Raw genomic sequence first — 18,372 nt, forward strand, 5'->3', positions numbered from 1 at the left:
AGGACCCTGGGATCATGACCTGAGCGGAAGACAGATGCCCAACGACTGAGCCACCCAGGCGCCCCCATAAAGAAATTCTTAATCTTTCATCCAAGAACACAATCTATACACCAAACAGTAAAAAAGTGGTGGGTGTTCTAGAGAGTTTAGTTGTTAGATCTGAATTCATGTTGACAAGCCAACGATTAATTGAAAGTTAAAGGCAGCAACAGTAAACGCACTAATCAGCTACTCGCCACCACAATGTCACTCAGCACACTGCAGACCAGTCTAAAGCTAACAGCATTCAGCCGCTAACTGAAACGATTAAAACTCTTATAAGGTAGATCAGAACTGCACATTTTACTCTGTGAAGATCTATTAACTTCTAATCAGGGCTTTATTCTATTTATTGCAGTCAACATACTGTCCCTTAATTTTAAGGAAGTTAAATGGATTCTAGAGGAAGACACCACCACAGTTCAATCCTTTTATTACTATGGATTCAAAAACTAATAACATAAGATAACAGAAAAAAATTAAAAGAAACCTTAATAGCAACAAAAATAATAAACTGTTAATGTTTTTCATACCACCACAAAGCTATTAAAACAATAAAAATTATAAAATACTGTGGAGACACAGGGTATCATATAGCTTAAGGCATTATAAATCAAGCCTAGCTCTTTTTTTCCCCCAAACCTATCTTTTTTGAAAGAAGCTTGGCAATATTAAATAGAGCTATAAAATTGCTTCTTGCCTCTGACCTAGCAATTTTATATTTGGGAATATGTAAGTAATTCCTGCTAAATACATTCTAGCAAAATTATTCATAACAGTAAAAAACTGGGACCAATCTCAATGCTCTACAGGCAAGAAACTGCCTATATGTGGTTAAACAAACCACAGTACAGTAACAGAATAAAATACTATGTGGCCAATAAAAACCAGTAAAGAATGTGCACTATGTTGACATTCAAAAGCATGTACCTGTAGTGATAGTAAGTTTAAGAAAAAAAGGAACCCACAGAACACAGTCACAGTATTCACAAAGGCTAATAAATATCATAAATCAGAAGTTAGAGCAATATAAATAGTGTTTTATGTTCAATGAACTCCTATTTCTCTGCCAATAATTTGAACATAAAATAATTTTGAGAGGAGAAAATGACCAAATCCTCAGGGTTCTTTTGATTGTCTTTCAATAATATACTAAATGTAGGACACTGTACATGTAATGCCTACATTATAAAAATTACAATGCTGATGACATACTTGTTTTATCTCTATACTAATAAATGTTTTATAATAACACAACTAACAAATATTGTGCTTCTTCGCTAATAAATGCAAAAAACACTTTTCAAGGGGAGTAAATAATAAGCAAATAGGATTATCCCTATCTTACAGAGGGAAAAACTGATGGAAACAGTTGGAAACCCAATTCATCCAACTCCTGATTTCCTATGCTAACAGTAGCTTCTGGAAATTTTTCCCATTCATAACATTTTATTTTTCATTATTTAGTTTAAAAATAATTCCCTTCAGCTCTTCTGAACAGTATATACATGACTGTCCTCCTTAAATACGAAATATGAGGAAAAAATTAACACCCTGACTGAGGTAATGAAAATTTGAACTATTTACTGCTTTTCTTCTCTTGAGAGGCAACAAGATACACTAAAGTTTACTTTAAATTTTCTATCCCAGTTAGTCAAATTGTAGGAAAAAAATGCTAAAGGTACATCCTCCTGCTCTTCTAAGAATTGTTTCCATTGACCAAGAGATGAGAGCAGCTAGTAACAAAGATGAAATCCAAATATTTCAGAAAAAAACGTTTTGCCTTGCTGTTTTATCTCTATAGCTTTGAAAATTAAAAATCCCAAAGGACTCCCCCAAATTAACCACAAGTTAACTTAAAGTAGCTACTTAAAGGCCCTGTTGAGAAACCAAAAATCATCTAAGGGGCAGATCACCTGTGAATTTCACTCATATTCGTTTTCCAAAGTCCATTCCAAATGTTACTTCCTTTCTGCAGCTTTCCCCTAAAGACTCCAATACACAGATGTTTCCTCATTTGTGTTTTAAAGCACTTTGGACATACATCTTTTATAACGTATCAGATTTCAGTAATCTGTTCAAAAGCTTACATCCTTTACTTTGAGGTCCCTAGAAGACAGGGATACATTTTTTTTTTCTCTAAGGCACCAGGAATACAATACAAGGTTGTCGGTAAATTTAAATTTAAAGACAAAACACTAGGTTTTAAAGGTTGGTTACTAAAATATTTAACAGAAAAACCAGTGTGCTTTCAAGATCAGCTCTCTCTTCCACTTGTAAGCACTATATATTCTTTCAATCATAACTCTCAAAGAGTGAAAGCTTCTTGCACTGCAGGGTATGAGAGTTACAGTATGCAAGTGGTAACTGCTGACTTGAGTAAACCTTAAAGATCCTTAGACATTTTGAGAGATCCAAGATTTTAAAACAAACTGTAAAATACTATGAAAAACTTAATAGCTTATTTAATGCCCTAAAATAAGCTTGAAATTCATAGCTACAGTAAAGCTAGCAGTAATAAAATAAACACCAGCCTTTAAAAATAAATCAAACTTAGTAAATAAACCTATTTATAGACTGTAAAAGTTTGCCGAACGATTATTTGAATTGTTAAAATTATTAATGGTTTCAAAGAGATCCTCACGCCCCAATGCTAAGTGTTAGCAACTTAAAATAATTATTATGTAAATCGTGATGCTCTATATCGAATAACCTAAAAGCAAGTGACTTATGACTCTTCACTAGCAGTTAAACCGAAAACCTTGCATGTAAAGATTGTTAAGAGACCAGAGTTTTCAAAATTTGCCCTAGGAAGAAAACGCGTTTCTCCTGTCATCTGCTCCTTTTTAAGTGTTTAAAACACTCTCTGAAAAACTAACCGGTGGGATCTTGTGCATTTTTTGCATGTTAAAAAAATCTTTTTAACTTAAAAGATAGAAATTAACGGTCTCAACTATTACAGCAATTTTTCTTTCTTTCTTTCTTTTTTTAAACCAATGCAGTTTATGAGGTTCTGGGTGTCACAATTCACAAATAAGGAACGAACTGCTAAGCGTTAAGCTAAAATACCAATGTCCTAGAAAGAAACAAGCTCTCAAAACCAACCACGAGTTCCAAGAAAGTAGAATAGGATGGGAAGCAATTAAATAAAAAGTAACTGGAAGACCTGGTCGTCCACTTCTCGGAGTGCGTGACACAGGGCTGTGAGCGAACACGCACCCGTGGAATGCTTGCTGACCTGCATGCACCCAACTCCAACAGAGCGCCATACATACAAAGTCCCTGTTTCCAGGCAAACTACATACAGCTGCTTGTGTTACCCGGACCTCTAGACGGGAGGCGAGCCTGAGGCCCACCGAGTCCCGCAGAATCTACCCTCAAAGGCCGTTCCAGAATCTCCGACTCACGGCCGGGCCGAACCCAAGCACTTCTCGGGACACCAGACCTATCCCAGCTACGCCCCCTTCCTCTCGGACCTCAGCTCCCCGGGTAAGGGGAGGCTCCCCTTCGGTTAGAGCACTCAAGGTCCGCCAGGCCTCACCCACCTTACACTCGTCACTCTTTTTTTCTTCTTCGCAGAAGTTGACGGGCGCCAGGCCGGGGAGGTAGAAGGCGGCGCCCGGACGCGGGCCTGGGGCCGCCACCAGCAAGAGCAGCACCAGCAGCAGCGGCCCCGGCCACCGAGGTTGTGACAACGCCGGCAGCCTCGCGCTCATGACTGCTGTTTCGGGGAAAGGGCAGCCGAGCCGAGGGGCTGAAGAGGGAAGGAGGGACGGGGAGCCTTGGAGACGACTACAAGACCGCGGCAGCTGAGGAAGGACGGCTCAGCCACGGACAGTTCCGGTTGCGCTAGGAGACACCGCGGGTCCCGCAACAGAAACCGAAGCGGAGCTCGACAGAGCATGCGCAAAGCCGCCTGCACATGCTCAGTGAGAGGGGCCGCTAGCCCCGGGAGGAGTTTCCGGGATGGAGCGTGGAGGAAATCCACTTTCCAGGTTTTCAGCCGGCCGACTAGGTGGTTGCCTGCTTCCGCGTTCGCGGTCGGGTTCCAAATTCGATCTAGAGTTCCCAGGGGGCGTCGGGGAGCATCCCACCGCCGGGCTGGCGCCCCCAGCTTGTCTTTTTGGTTCAGGGTTCCATAACAACCGTGAGGTTTCCTCCCCACACTGCCCGCAGCACTTCAACCCGTTACAGAGTTGGTGTTCCACAAAGTACCTGCTGATGGAAGCGGCGTCGGCAACGGGAAGTTCGGGAGACACCTGGTTGGGATTAGGATACGGAAAAAAAGGGGAAAGAACTAGCCAGAAAGTATCAAATACTCAGGTGTTTTCACGGATGGGTTCCAAGTATTGGATACCATGGGACATTCTTGAGCGACACGGTGATTGCACAGAATAAACAAGATCTCTTTAAGGATGAGTAAAAGTGAGGTGGGGAGAAAAACGGGAGTAGGCGAGCGGAAATATAATGTTGACGTTTCTTTGCAAAGGAAGACAGGCAAGGGTTCAGTGAGGAAGTAGTTCTTGTGGAATACCAATCTGGTATGGTCCCCTTTGAGCAAGTTTCTGCCACTTTCCTTATTGAAATGACGCGATGACCGTGTTTGTACGTGCACTTAGGCATTTGTATTTGTGTTGGTGTGAGTGAATTTTCTTGAGTCCTTTTCAAGGAGTAACTTGCTTTTGATGACATAAAGTCAATTCAGGGGCGCTTTAGAAAGAATACTTTGTAAGAATGCACCCACTTAGACTCTACAGCAAGGAATCAAAACCTGGGAGTACTTCCTGCTCAAGAATGGGCAAATTTGCTAAAATGAGTAATTCAGGAAAGTGGAGCCCCAGGCAATTCTATCTAAATTCTTGTGGGTGTTTGCACGTTTCCTCCCCTGGAGTTTACAACGCTCATTGAATTTTTAAAGGGATCCATGACTCTACAAAAAAGGTTAAGAACCACTCTTCCGCACTGTGGAGTAATCAGAACAATGAAGGATAAAATACTTGCAACTACTATCTAGTTAATGTGACCTCGAGCAACTTAATCAAGTCCGCGGTAGTAGAACTGGAAAGAAGAGGGGAAAGAATGTCCGTCTTCTTAAGGTTGTGAAAATAAAATTAAAAAAAAAAAAAAAAGTATGTTAAGTGCTCAGCACACTGCTTGGCACAGAGAAATCGCAGCCATTTTTACAGCAAAAGCCAAGCTAGAAGGGGCATGAGTGTGGCCATTCTTCCTCTCTGAACCCTCTTCCTCCAGCAATTTAATTAACATAACTGTTGAACATCCACTTTGACCTAGGGAGAAGGGTTTATTCTGTACTTGAAGTTACGGAAATTTCCAACACAAGAGGAAGCAGATGGTCTCCATTTAGAAAGGAGAGGGAAGGGAAAATAACATTTTTGTTAACTATCTTTTATTTTTCCTTGGCCTTCACTATCTCACTGCCCACCGCCAACCCTTCTTTGCCCAGTTTTCCCCATCTCAGGAAATGGCACTGCTGCCCCTTGCTCAAGAACCCAAACCTGGAAGATAATCTAAATGTCTCCTCTCACTCTCAACCTACAGTCCAACAAGTTCTGCTCGCTGGGCGCTGAACAAGACTAACTCCTTTCCAGCCGCACTCTAGTCCAAGCCAAAATCTTAGGTCTCCGGAACTACTTACTGCCTTTCAATTTCCACTCTTGCCAAGAGCGATCTTTATAAAATCTTTAAGTCTCTCAAAACCATTCTGCTTAAACCCGACACCCCACGCTGCTTGTTACTACCTGGAATTAATGTGGTTATGTTTACAGTCTCACTCCCGGTTTTTATGTAAACTCCGTGGGAGTAAGGACTTTGCCTCTGCATCCTACATCTCTACATCCCCAGAGCCTAGAGCAGCGTGTGGCCCATAAAGGAGACAAGAGGAGCAAGTAACTGGAAAGCACTACAGGACTAGAACTGGCCGACCACAGAAATTCTAAATCTGAATTTACAATCGCAGACTTTCAGAGCTGAAATAAGCCTAAGGTTTTCCAGATACATTTAACCTTTTATAGAACAAAGGGGGCTGACTGCCCGCAGCCAATCAGCTACTCATTGAGGCCGAGACCTCAGTAGTCTGGGGGTTCAAGGTCCCCAACCTCCCTAGTTCCAAACCCCGCCGCCTCTTTAACCCCCGTAGCTCAGCATCGCCAAAAACCCGGAGAAGTGGAGTCCTCCTCGATATATGGTCTCCGGACTCCAGTCGCAAACCTGTCTGACCAGAGCACGGACAGCGCATGCGCAAGACCGGCATGCGGTTCCTCCCCTCCTACCTCGGCGACCTCCTCCCTGCTTCCGCCTCCAGAGTTCAGACACGTCATCCCTCGCGGCCCGGCCCGGTGGGAGGATAGGGGGCGGGGCCCAGCCGCGGGGAGGAGCGGAACTCTTATTTCCGGCTCCGGCCTCTCCCGGAAACGCCTTTACCGCGGTAGCCTTGGTTACCGGCCTCGGGAGTCAGCGCGGTGCTCGGGGGGTGGCTTAGGGAGATCGCCCCACCTTCTCGTCTGCGCTGCAGAATGGAGTACCTGCCTTCAGGGTAACTCTTCCTTGGACTCTGTCGTGCAGAAATTCTGGGGATTCCAGTTCCAAACTAGAAAGAAATTACTAAGTTTTCCTTTCATCATCCTTGTGTGACGCTTCCTTTCTCGAAGTACTAGTATTTCAGACTCAGCTGTAAAACTTGAAGGATATGATTTTCCCCTTTCCTCGGAGACAGATAGGATTTGATGACTCCCATTTTAGGCTCTATAAAATCTGACATTTGGTTTTTCCACTCCTCTCTGACAAAGTAATTTAGATAGCCTGTTCTGCGTTTCCTACGGCTTCTATGCATAGTTACTCGCAAATAAAAGTACAGGATGCCTAGTTAAATTTTCACTTCAGATTAACAATGAACAGTTTTTTTAGTGCAGGTACATCCCTGGTATTACGTGGGACATGCATGCATTTTATCTGGCGATCCCATATCTGTCAAGTTGCAGGAAAGACAGCTGTAGTCTGCTGATAGTATGCCTGTAAAAGAATGGGCTTTCAGGATTTTCTAGAAGATAAAAAATAACCTCGTTGTTCTTTAATGTCTCATGTAAAACTGTGGTAGTCCAAGAGACAAAAAGGAAACCATCCATGGTCCCCTTCCCTGGTCTAAATACAGCAACTAGAAAATAGAACTGGCCCTAAACCATAGGCTCTAAAGGCAGTTCATAGTAGTTCACAGCCAAGGTGTAAGAAATCCTAAATTTTAAGATGAAAGAATGGTTCCCAGGACAAGACTTGTTTTATAAGCTAAAAGAGGAGTTGCAATCAGAAGAGGGATTATTCAGCCAGAATTCAGCCATATTCCCAGAACCTGGGAAAATGAAACCCACAAAGGCAAACACCACCAACTCTGGGAACTCTGGGAATACAATAATGGCTGGCCCAAAGCCTCCACATCTACAACATGGGTGGTAGTGTGTCTCTGTGATACACAGACACATATTCTAATCATGTAGCTAATTCTGTTTTGAATTTATGCCCAGCAACTAACTTTCCACTTACAATGTAGCTTGCCATGTAGTTTGCTTACAGAGAGAGAATGTTTGCTGGATTCAAGTAGCTGTTCTGTGGGATTACTGTTGTTTACTTTTAACAACTTTATTGAGGTGTAATTTACATGCCATGTAATTTACTCAGTTTAAGTGTACAATTAAATAATTTTAAGCAAATTTACTGAGTCATGCCATCATCACCATAATGCAGATTTAGACCATCCCCCAGCAAGATGACCTTTATCATTTAATCTCCTTTTCCACACATAGCTGTAGGCAACCACAATTCTATCTCTATAAATTTGTCTTTTCTGTCCTCTCTGGGTTTTTAAAAAAAATAAATAATTTTATTTACCCATCCATTTCTGTGTCTGTGGCTAATGAAAATTCACTCCAGAGATAGGTATGTTTTTAGTGTCCCAACAAGTACCTGTCTCGGGGTGCTAGGTTGTCCTGAAATCCCCAGTGTCAATGCCCTCCATCCAAAGGCCATCAGAAACACACCAGTGGTATATAATAATAAATCTAGTCAGATTTATTATTCAATGCAGGGAGGGAGGATGCACATCATGGAGAACCATGGGACATCTCAGTAGGAGAGTATTAGAAAGGGACTCCTTGTAGGACGGGAGCTTGTGTTGGGTGACTTGGAGGAGTGTTTACAGACGTGGAGCTTTGCTCTGAATTGGATGTTGCCACGAAGCAGGGGTAATTCTTAAGGCTGGATATCTGAATGAGCCCTGTCTAGAAGGTTAGCAGGCTAGACTGAGGCTAAAGCTGTAATTGGTAAAGAAACAGCTGTCACTATTCTTAGCCAGAGTACAGGGAATGTTTGGTCATTTTGTGGTTTGGCTAATGTTCAGGTTTTATCTGTTCTTTAGACATAATTACAGAGAAGTTGTGTTTTGTCTTGATGATAATCAAAGTGGCCTTGTCTGATGTTCATGTTCTGTGAAATTGTTTATACTCAAGGCCTAGCTATAAGTACCAGACCAGATTCTCATGTCAGGGGCTGTTCTTCTCGCCAAAATAATGCCGTCCACTTGTCTGGGTAACTAACTAGCTATTCACTCCTCTGTATCACTAGATATTCTTGCCTTTTTCTTGAAATTTCTGCAAAAATATTAGACGCTGGTTAAGCTCCAAACCTCCCAACTCAGATTGTAACCATTTTTGTGGGTTTTAAAATGGTTCATCCTTCATCTTACAAGTGAACAACAATATTAGTACTTTATATGTATTTGCCTTCTTTCAGGAACCTGCATCTTTCAAATACAGTTTAGCAATGTTTGCTGTGCATAAAACCAACAAAGCATTCCTACCCACAATACAAGAATTCTTATAAATCAATTTTTTCAAAGACAACTACGTAGAAAAACAGGCAAGAGAAAGAACGTCTTAAGAGTAGATAGTCAGTGCTCAACAAAAACGAAAACATGTTTGACCTCATTACTTATGAGGAAACAGCAAAGTAAACCTTCAGTGAGATACAGCCACACGGCACAAGAGCTAAAATTTAAAGACTGACAACATCAAATGTTGACAAGGATGCAGTACAACTGGAAGGCACATACACTGTCAGAGGGAGTGTAAACTGGTGGGAAATTGTTTGATACACGTACTCTATTGCCCAGAAATTTCACTTCTAGACCTAACTGCCTACTTACATTCACCAAAAGACATGTTTGCTCTAATGTTTATCTACAGTAGTATGGATAAATATAATATAGTTCTACCGTAGAGTACTACAGAGTGATGAAAGCAAATTACTATTTTTTTTAAAGATTTTATTTATTTGACAGACAGAGATCACAAGTAGGCAGAGAGGCAAGCAGAGAGAGAGAGGAAGGGAAGCAGGCTCCCCGCGGAGCAGAGAGCCCGATGCGGGGCTCAATCCCAGGACCCTGGGATCATGACCTGAGCCGAAGGCAGAGGCTTTAACCCACTGAGCCACCCAGGCGCCCCCAAAGCAAATTACTATTAAAAACAGTAACATGTGGGGTGCCTAGGTGGCTCAGTCGTTAAGCGTCTGCCTTCGGCTTAGTCCTGATCCCAGGGTCCTGGGATCAAGCCCCACATCGGGCTCCCTGCTCTGTGACAAGCCTGCTTCTCCTTCTTCCACTCCCCCTGCTTGTGTTCCCTCTCTCACTGTGTCTCTCTCTGTCAAATAAATAAATAAAATCTTAAAAAAATAAAAATAAAAACAGTAACATGTATTCATCTCATGAACATATTAAGTGAAACAGAGAATGAGAACACTTGCAGGATTCCATTTATATAAAGTTCAAAAACAGGCAAAAGTAATCTATAATGTTAGAGATCAGGATAGTCGTTACCTTTTAAGAGCTTAAAGAGGTAGAGATTAGTAGGACATGTGGTGAGGACTACTCCAATGCTGATAATGTTCTGTATCTTTTATCCGTGTGGTAGTTACCTGGATGCAGTGACTTTGTAATAATTCAGAGAGCTGTACACCTGTGATCTGTGTACTTTTTTGTATGTATTTTGTACTTCCAAAAAAGTTAATTAAAATATATGTCATTGTGAAAAAGTCGGTAATCATTGAATTTGGGCATTGGACCCAGGAGGGTGAGTATACCATCCATTTTCTCCACTTTTATGCATTTGAAATTTTCCACAGTAAAGGGTTTAAATATATATATATATCACACACATATATTTGCATATATGTATATGTGTACACATATATTTATGTATGTGTATTTTTGTATGTATATTTATTTATAAATGTTTGAGTTGTACCTGGACTAGCCAATCTATTCAAAAGTGAACATGATTTCCCAGAGACCCCAGCAACATGAATAGAGCCATGTGATTCCTTTATAATATGTTGGGTTGGAAATTAGCACATAAAGAGAAAATTCATGGGCTTAGGTGGTATTAGCCAACAAAAGCAATGTACCTAATATGTAAAAGAACAATCTGAGTGAACCTTTATATATGTGTGTGTGTGTGTGTGTGTGTGTGTGTATATATGTTATATGTATATATATTCATAGAAATATATTGAATATTATATGTATATTATAGAAATAGAAATATATAGAATAGAATGCAGACAATATGACAGAACCTTTTATTACAAGCCAAATCCTATTCAAAATGAACATAGGCTAGGATTACACATTTTTTATTTCTTGGAAATGTTTCACATATGCTAGAAATACATGAAATTTGAATGTCATTCATGAATTTTTTCTGAAAAATGAATATATCTTTCTATACATTTTTGCTTTGGACTCCTGGCTAATGATTGGTTTGAAACTTCTGAATATCAGTAGATATATTTCACTAAAATAAAATGTTGGGCAAAGTTTTTAGAAAAACATCCATAAAAAGAAATAAAGACAAAGGGTGCCTAAAACAGCACATGATTGCATAACAGGCATTGTGAGGCCCATCACCATGATTACCCATAAGCAGCTGCTGAATGGGCCAAAATATACATGTTCCCCCAGAAGAAAAATATTTGAGTAATTTGGGGTCAGAATGTTTATTGAACATACAATTTGGACTAAGGGAGTTGGGAAGCATGGACCGAAGGGTGACTGTATGAAAATAATTCGATGGAGTCACAGCCTGGTCATGTTTTCCTTGAGAGCTAATTTTAGAACATAATGCTCATGTGAGATGAAATTCGCTACTATATCTGAATTACAACCACCAATAAATACTTGTTAAACATTTTAGAAACTGATATAAACCAGAAAAACCTTGTAGGCAAAAGGAACACTTGAACTTCCTCACCTTTTTCCTCTCATACCTATTTACACGGAGTGAAGTGGTTTGAATGACCAGATATCTGCCTAGGGACTTTCCTACAGTTCTAAGAGGATCTTAACTTTACTGAGCAAAAGAATTACCATATAAGGGGGGCGCCTGGGTGGCTTAGTCAGTTAAGTCCAACTCTTGGTTTAGGCTCCGGTCGTGATCTCAGAGTCCTGAAATGGAGCCCAGTGTTGGATTCCCAAGCTTGCTGCTGAGATTCTCTCTCCCTCTCCCTCTGCCCCTCCCCCCAACTCTAAAAAAAAAGATAAATAAATGAATTACTATATAAGATAGAACACAGAACTTCATAGGGGCTGATCTTCGAAAGCTTCTTAAAGGACTTTTATTTATTTTGTTATTATTTTTTAAATATTTTATTTATTTATTTGACAGAGAGACAGACAGCGAGAGGGAACCCAAGCAGGGGGAGTGGCAGAGGGAGAAGCAGGCTTCTTGCTGAGCAGGCAGCCCGATGCAGGACTCGATCCCAGGACCCTGGGATCATGACCTGAGCCGAAGGCAGACGCTTAACGACTGTGCCACCCAGGTGCCCTTTTATTTCATTTTTAAGATTTTATTTATTTATTTGAGAGACAGAGAGAGAGAGAGCACAGGCAAGGGGAGGGGGAGGGGTGGAGGGGAGAGACTCCCCCTGCTGAGCAAGAAGCCCTCACAGGGCTCCATCCCAGGACCCTGGGATCATGACCTGAGCTGAAGGCAGATGCCTAACCTACTGAGCCACCCAGGTGCCCCTTTAAAGGACTTTTAAAGGCACTTTTGGCCTTGCACAATTTTCACTGAATGTGCTGAGTTTGGAACCGAACAGCCAATTCAGCCATACCACCCCGCAGTTGTGATCTTGGCTGGGTTGCCAGATAAGATACAGGATACCCAGTTACATTTACATTTCAGATAAACAAAGAATAATATTTTCAAGCATAATTATTAAAAACTGTTGTTTGTTTGTTTGTTTGTTTGTTTATTACATAGGTTTCACACCCAGCATATAGCCAGCCCAAGGTGGGTCTTCAACACACAACCCTGAGATCAAGACCTAAGGTCAAGAGTCAGACGCTTAGGGGACACCTAGGTGGCTCATTGGTTAAGCATATGCCTTCAGCTCAGGTCGTGCTCTAAGGATCCTGGGACAGAGTTCCACATGGGGCTCCTGCTCAGTGAGGAGTCTGCTTCTCCCTCCCTCTCTGTCCCTCCCCCCTGATTGTGCAAGCTCTCTCTCTTTTAAATAAATAAAATCTTAAAAAAAAAAAAAAAAGGTCAGATGCTTAACTGACTGAGCCACACAGGCACCCCTATTATTTTTATTTGCTAAATCTGGCAATCCTCACACTAGTCGATCCTTCACTTACAAAGATTCACATGAGGCCTCAAGAGGGGCCCGCATGAAGGGGCGCCTGGGTGGCTCAGTGGGTTAAAGCCTCTGCCTTCAGCTCACGTCATGATCCCAGGTCCTGGGATCAAGCCCCACATCGGGTTCTCTGCTCAACAGGGAGCCTACTTCCCCCTCTCTCTCTGCCTGCTTCTCTGCCTACTTGTGATCTCTGTCTGTCAAATAAATAAATCAAATCTAAAAAAAAAAAAAAAAAAGAGGGGGCCGCCCCATTAAGGAAGATTAGAATGAAATGCTGGGAGAAAACATTTGCAATAAGGAGTTATTACAGAATAATAAGAAAAAGATGAAATGCCACTATATAAAAATGCCCAAAGATCTTTAAAACAGAAACAAGGAAGGTGCTCAAAAATACACAAAGGGCACAAAGCGATAATTCACACACACACACACACACACACACACACACACACACACACACACACAAATATGCAAATAGCAAAAGGCACTTAAATAAATATTCAGCCCTATTTGTAATGCAATAATGGCATTTTTAATTTTTATTTTTTTTAAAGATTTTATTTATTTATTTGACAGAGATCACAAGTAGGCAGAGAGGCAGACAGAGAGAGAGAGGAGGAAGCAGGCTTCCCGCTGAGCAGAGAGCCCGATGTGGGGCTCGATCCCAGGACCCCGGGATCACGACCTGAGCCGAAGGCAGAGGCTCCAACCCACTGAGCCACCCAGGCACCCCAATAATGGCATTTTTTAAAAGATTAATTATTTTGAGAGAGAGAGAGAGAGAGCAGGATCAGGAAAGGCAGAGGGAGAGGGGGAGAAAAATCACAAACCGATCCCACGCTGAGCATGGAGTCTGCCATGGGGCTTGATCTCACCACCCCAAGATCAGGACCCAAGCAGAAACCAAGGGTCAGACACTTAACTGACTGCACCACCCAGGCACCCCAAGAAGGGTATATTTTTAAAAATCAATGAGATATTTTTTTAAAGCTACCTAGGAAGCACATTTAAAAAGCAACAATAGCCCAGTGTTATTTCATACCCTGATGATTTGACTTGAATAGCCTTTCTGTAGGACAGTTTGGCATTACGTATTTTTTTTTAAAGCCTTGAAAATGCAGATAATCTGAAAAAACAATTCCACTTCTCAGGATCTGGTCCTAGGAAAATATTTAGAATGTGTGAAAAGATTTATCTCCAAGGATGTTTTTAACAGTAAAAAATAGAAAACAACATCAGTGTTCAACAGATGAGTTTGTTAAATATATTATGATTCTATATCCACACAACGGAGGAGTCGGCAGCCATTGGAATTATGCTAAGAACTAATCACATGGGAAAATGTCTAAGATACATTGCTAAATGAAAGAGATACATTATAAAATAACATGATTTTTCTAATTTCAGTTTTGTTTTTAAAACATGTATACCCATTGTTACAAGAATGCAAAGATAAACTACGGGTGGGAAGAAAGTATTTGTAAATTGTCCAGCCAACAAAGGACTTGATTTCAGTATATAAAGAACTCTCAAAACTCAACAGTAAGAAAAAAAATTTTTTTAACGGTGAAAGACGTGAACAGACACTTTATCTAAGAGGATATGCAGATAGCAAATGAAGCAGTATGTTTAACATCATCAGGCAATAAGACAACTCAAATTGAAGCCATGCTGAGATACCACTATGTCCCATTAGGGTGTCTAAGATTGAATGCAGCGACAATAACAAATGCTGGCAAGGATATAGGGCACCTGGCAGGATCAGGCATTGCTGTTGAGAATGTAACAAGGTACAATGTAACAAACTGGAGAACAGTTTGGCAGTTTCTTACAAAGTAAACATACAGTTATCATAAGACCAAGTAACTTTGCTCCTAGGCATTTAAACTCTAGAAAAATGAAAGCTTGGGTTCACATAAACATTTGTATACAAATATTTATAGCAGCTCCACTCACAATTACCAGAATGGGAGACAGCCCAAGTGCCTTTTCACCTGTAAATGTATAAACAAACCATGATACATTTGTACAGTGGAATATTCCACAATAAAAAGTAATGAACTATTGATACACACCACACCTTGGATGAATTTCATGCACACCGATGGAAAAAAGTCAATCTCAAAAGATTACATACTCTCTGATTCCATTTATATGAAATTTAAAATACCCAAATCCATGGAGACAGGAAAGTGTTTGCTAGTGCCAGGGAGTAGGGGTAAAAAAAGATATGATCACAAGGGGATAATAAGAGGAATTTGGGGATGGTGACAGAACTGTTGTATACCCTGATTTTGGTGGGTGTTAACATAAATCTATGTGTGTGTTAAAACTCATAGAAAGAAGTGCTTAAAAATGGAAAAAAATATAAACATAGAAAAAAGAATGAAAGGACACAAACACAATTTTTTTTGGAGTAACTATATTTTTTATTGGATTTTAATTTTTTAAATTTAATTTTATTTACACTCAATTAATTAACATATAGTGTATTATTAGTTTCGGAGGTAGAGTTCAGTGATTCATCATTTGTAAATAATACCCAGTGCTCATTTTATCATGTGCCCTCCTTAATGCCCATCACCCGGTTACCCCATCCCCCACCTCCTCCCCTCAGCAACCCATAGTTTCCTATGTTTAAGAGTCTCTTTTGGTTTGTCTCCCTCTCTGATTTCATCTTGTCTTATTTTTTCCCTCCTTTCCTCTATGCTCCTGTTTTGTTTCTTAAATTCCACATATGAGTGAAATTAGAGGATAATTGTCTTTCTCTGATTGGCTTGTTTTGCTTAGCATAATACATTCTAGTTCTATCCACATTGTTGCAAATGTAAGATTTCTCTTTTTGATGGTTGAGTAATATTCCAGTGTGTGTGTGTGTGTGTACCACATCTTCTTTATTGATTCATCAGTGGATGGACATCTGGGCTCTTTCCATAGTTTGGGTATTGTGGACATTGCTGCTACAAACTTTGGGGTGCAGGTGCCCCTTCAGATCACTACATTTATATCTTTGGGGTAATTACCTAGTAGTGTAATTTCTGGGTCATAGCGTAGCTCCAGTTTTAACATCTTTGAGGAACCTCCATACTGTTTTCCAGAGTGGCTGCACCATCTTGCATTCCCACCAGCACTTAAGACAGTTCTCCTTTCTCCGTGTCCTTGCCAACATTTGTTATTTCCTGATTTGTTCATTTTGACCATTCTGACCAGTGTGAGGTGGTATCTCATTGTGGTTTTGATTGGTATTTTCCTGATGCTGAGTGAATGTTGAGCATCTTTTCATGTGTCTATTGGCCATTTGTTTGTTATCATTGGAGAAATGTCTGTTAATGTCTTTTGCCCATTTCTTAACTGGATTATTATTCTTTGGGTGTTGAGTTTGGTAAGTTCCTTTTAGATTTTTGACACTAACACTTTAACTGATAAAACATTTGCAAATATCTTCCCCATTCTGGAGGTTGTCTTTGGTTTTATTGACTGTTTCCTTTGCTATGCAAAAGCTTTTTATCTTGTTGAAGTCCCAATAGTCATTTTCGCCTTTGTTCCCCTTGCCTTCAGGGACTCAGGGACACGTTTAGCCAGAACACCACAGCCGAGCTCACAGAAGTTGCTGCCTGTGTTCTGTTCTAGGATTTTGATGGATTCCTGTCTCACATTTAGGTCTTTCATCCATTTTGAGTTTATGTTTGCATATGGTGTAAGAAAATGGTCCACTTTCATTCTTCTGCATGTGGCTGTCCAATTTTCCCAATACCATGTGTTGAAGTGGGACTGTCTTTTCTCCATTGGATATTATTTCCTGCTTTGTCGAAGATTTGTTGACCATAGAGTTGAGGGTCCATTTCTGGGTTCTCTATTCTGTTCCATTGATCTACACACACACAAATTTTACCATGGTTTATTTCCATGCAGGCAAACACAGGTGATTTCCTCCCTCTTGATTATGGTATATTTCCAGTTTTAAAAGTAAGGAACAGATGTTTCATTTATGGAGAGATTTTCTTTAAATAGGTAATATATATGTAAATAAATCTTGTTATAGGAAAACTTGAGTGATGCTGGCCATTACTTCCTATTGGTTCAGCCTTTGGAGGGCAAAGAAACTTCACTGAGTTATTGGGAAAAATATCTTTTGGATAAGATGTATCTTTTACTTATGAGAGAACTGGCAGTGCTGTCTTCATTCCACAAATCTTGTGCTTTGCCACGGGCCACAGCACAAGGTGTCCTGGCCTTCTGCTGTACCATTAGGTCCCCCATTAGCATCCATTAACCAACAGATTCCACTTCATGACATGTAGCCAGACTTTCTTGTGAAATGGAAAATGTAGGGGTAATGATGCAATACCATAGAGTAAGTATTTGCTTCTTGTTCTCATCATTTTGGTTTGTCTTATAAACAGATCAGAATTTTTTTTACCAACTAAGAAGCATCAGGAAACCAGTTGTTCCAACAGCATTTGGCTTATATGATTTTACTTTATGACACTAACCAAAGTTACGCTAGGTGAAATTTTTCGGTGGTTTTATCCAAAAATCTAGAGAGAAAAACTTAAATGAAGTTCCAGGTAGGCATTTGGCCTACTTACCCATTATTTGCCCCCTCCATGACAGACGTCTGAGATCCCGACAGGAGAACCGGCTCTGAGAGCAGACCCCTAGGGGACTGTGGCAACCAACACTTCCAACCACTCCCTGGGGGGCCCAGCCTCCCTCATGTCTGCCCGCCGCAGCTACCAGCGGGAAGTGAGGCTACACGCATCCTCCAGGACAACTTGTTTCTTGAAAATCCATAGTTACTATCAAGCACTGTGCTTTTGCTTGGCAGTTTGATGGTGAGCAAATGTCTTGAGTGCTATACCACACGGGCTCAGATATTACAAAAGGCTAGAACAGACATGTTGTAATTTCTTAAGGGTTTGGCCTTGACTCCCATGAATAGTTCTGCAACTCAAACAAAACCAAAAATGTTATCTGTTTCCACAGCTGCCCAAACATATATGTACATGCATAGGAAATGTCTCGAAGGCTTCATGCCAGCCCGATGACAATAGTGAAGATTGGAAGTGGGGCACTTTAAATTTGTCTGGAACTATTGAAATTTTTACATATTATATTATCTGTATACTTTAAAATTAAATCTTAGGATCCTTTTGTGGGGGGAAGAAAGATGGATAAATTCACTGTTTTGTCATTTTATAAGAGCAGATATTCTAAAGGAGTTAAAGACAGATGAATTTGAAAGGAATGAGGGTTGTCTTCCATTCTTTCCTTAACTATGGAAGTCCAGAGGACTATATGAAACACCAAAAGAAGGTACCAGGAATCTAACAGCACTGGACAGGGGAGGTGGTTTCATGGCTGGGAAAAGAAGCTTAGAGCAATTATACAATAGGATTTGATGGTCTAGTAATACTCAAACAGTTCTCAGATTGGGTCATTTCTGTTTTTACTATTGAGTGAATGTGAAGTGTTAGAATATCCAGAAACAGGGATGCCTGGGTGGCTCAGTCGGTTAAGCATCTGCCTTTAGCTTGGGTCATGATCTTGGGTTCCTGGGATCAAGTCCTGCATCGGGCCCCCTGCTCTGTGGGGAGTCTGCTTCTCCCTATCCCTCTGCCCTCCCCCTTC

At 40.7% G+C, this 18,372-nt stretch overlaps 1 protein-coding gene across 1 annotated transcript in view; it reads right to left on the reverse strand.

The window, feature by feature from the left end:
• TM9SF2 (transmembrane 9 superfamily member 2) overlaps positions 1-3,936 on the reverse strand; it is a 63,584-nt gene extending 59,648 nt beyond the window's left edge. The window contains exon 1 of the mRNA XM_080798194.1: positions 3,585-3,936. Coding sequence (XP_080654320.1) covers positions 3,585-3,755 — 171 coding nt within the window. The 5' untranslated portion in view covers positions 3,756-3,936. The remainder of the gene's footprint in view (positions 1-3,584) is intronic.
• Between the last annotated feature and the right edge of the window lie 14,436 nt (positions 3,937-18,372).

Source organism: Martes martes (genome assembly GCF_963455335.1).
Source record: "Martes martes genome assembly, chromosome: 3".
Lineage (NCBI taxonomy): Eukaryota > Metazoa > Chordata > Mammalia > Carnivora > Mustelidae > Martes > Martes martes.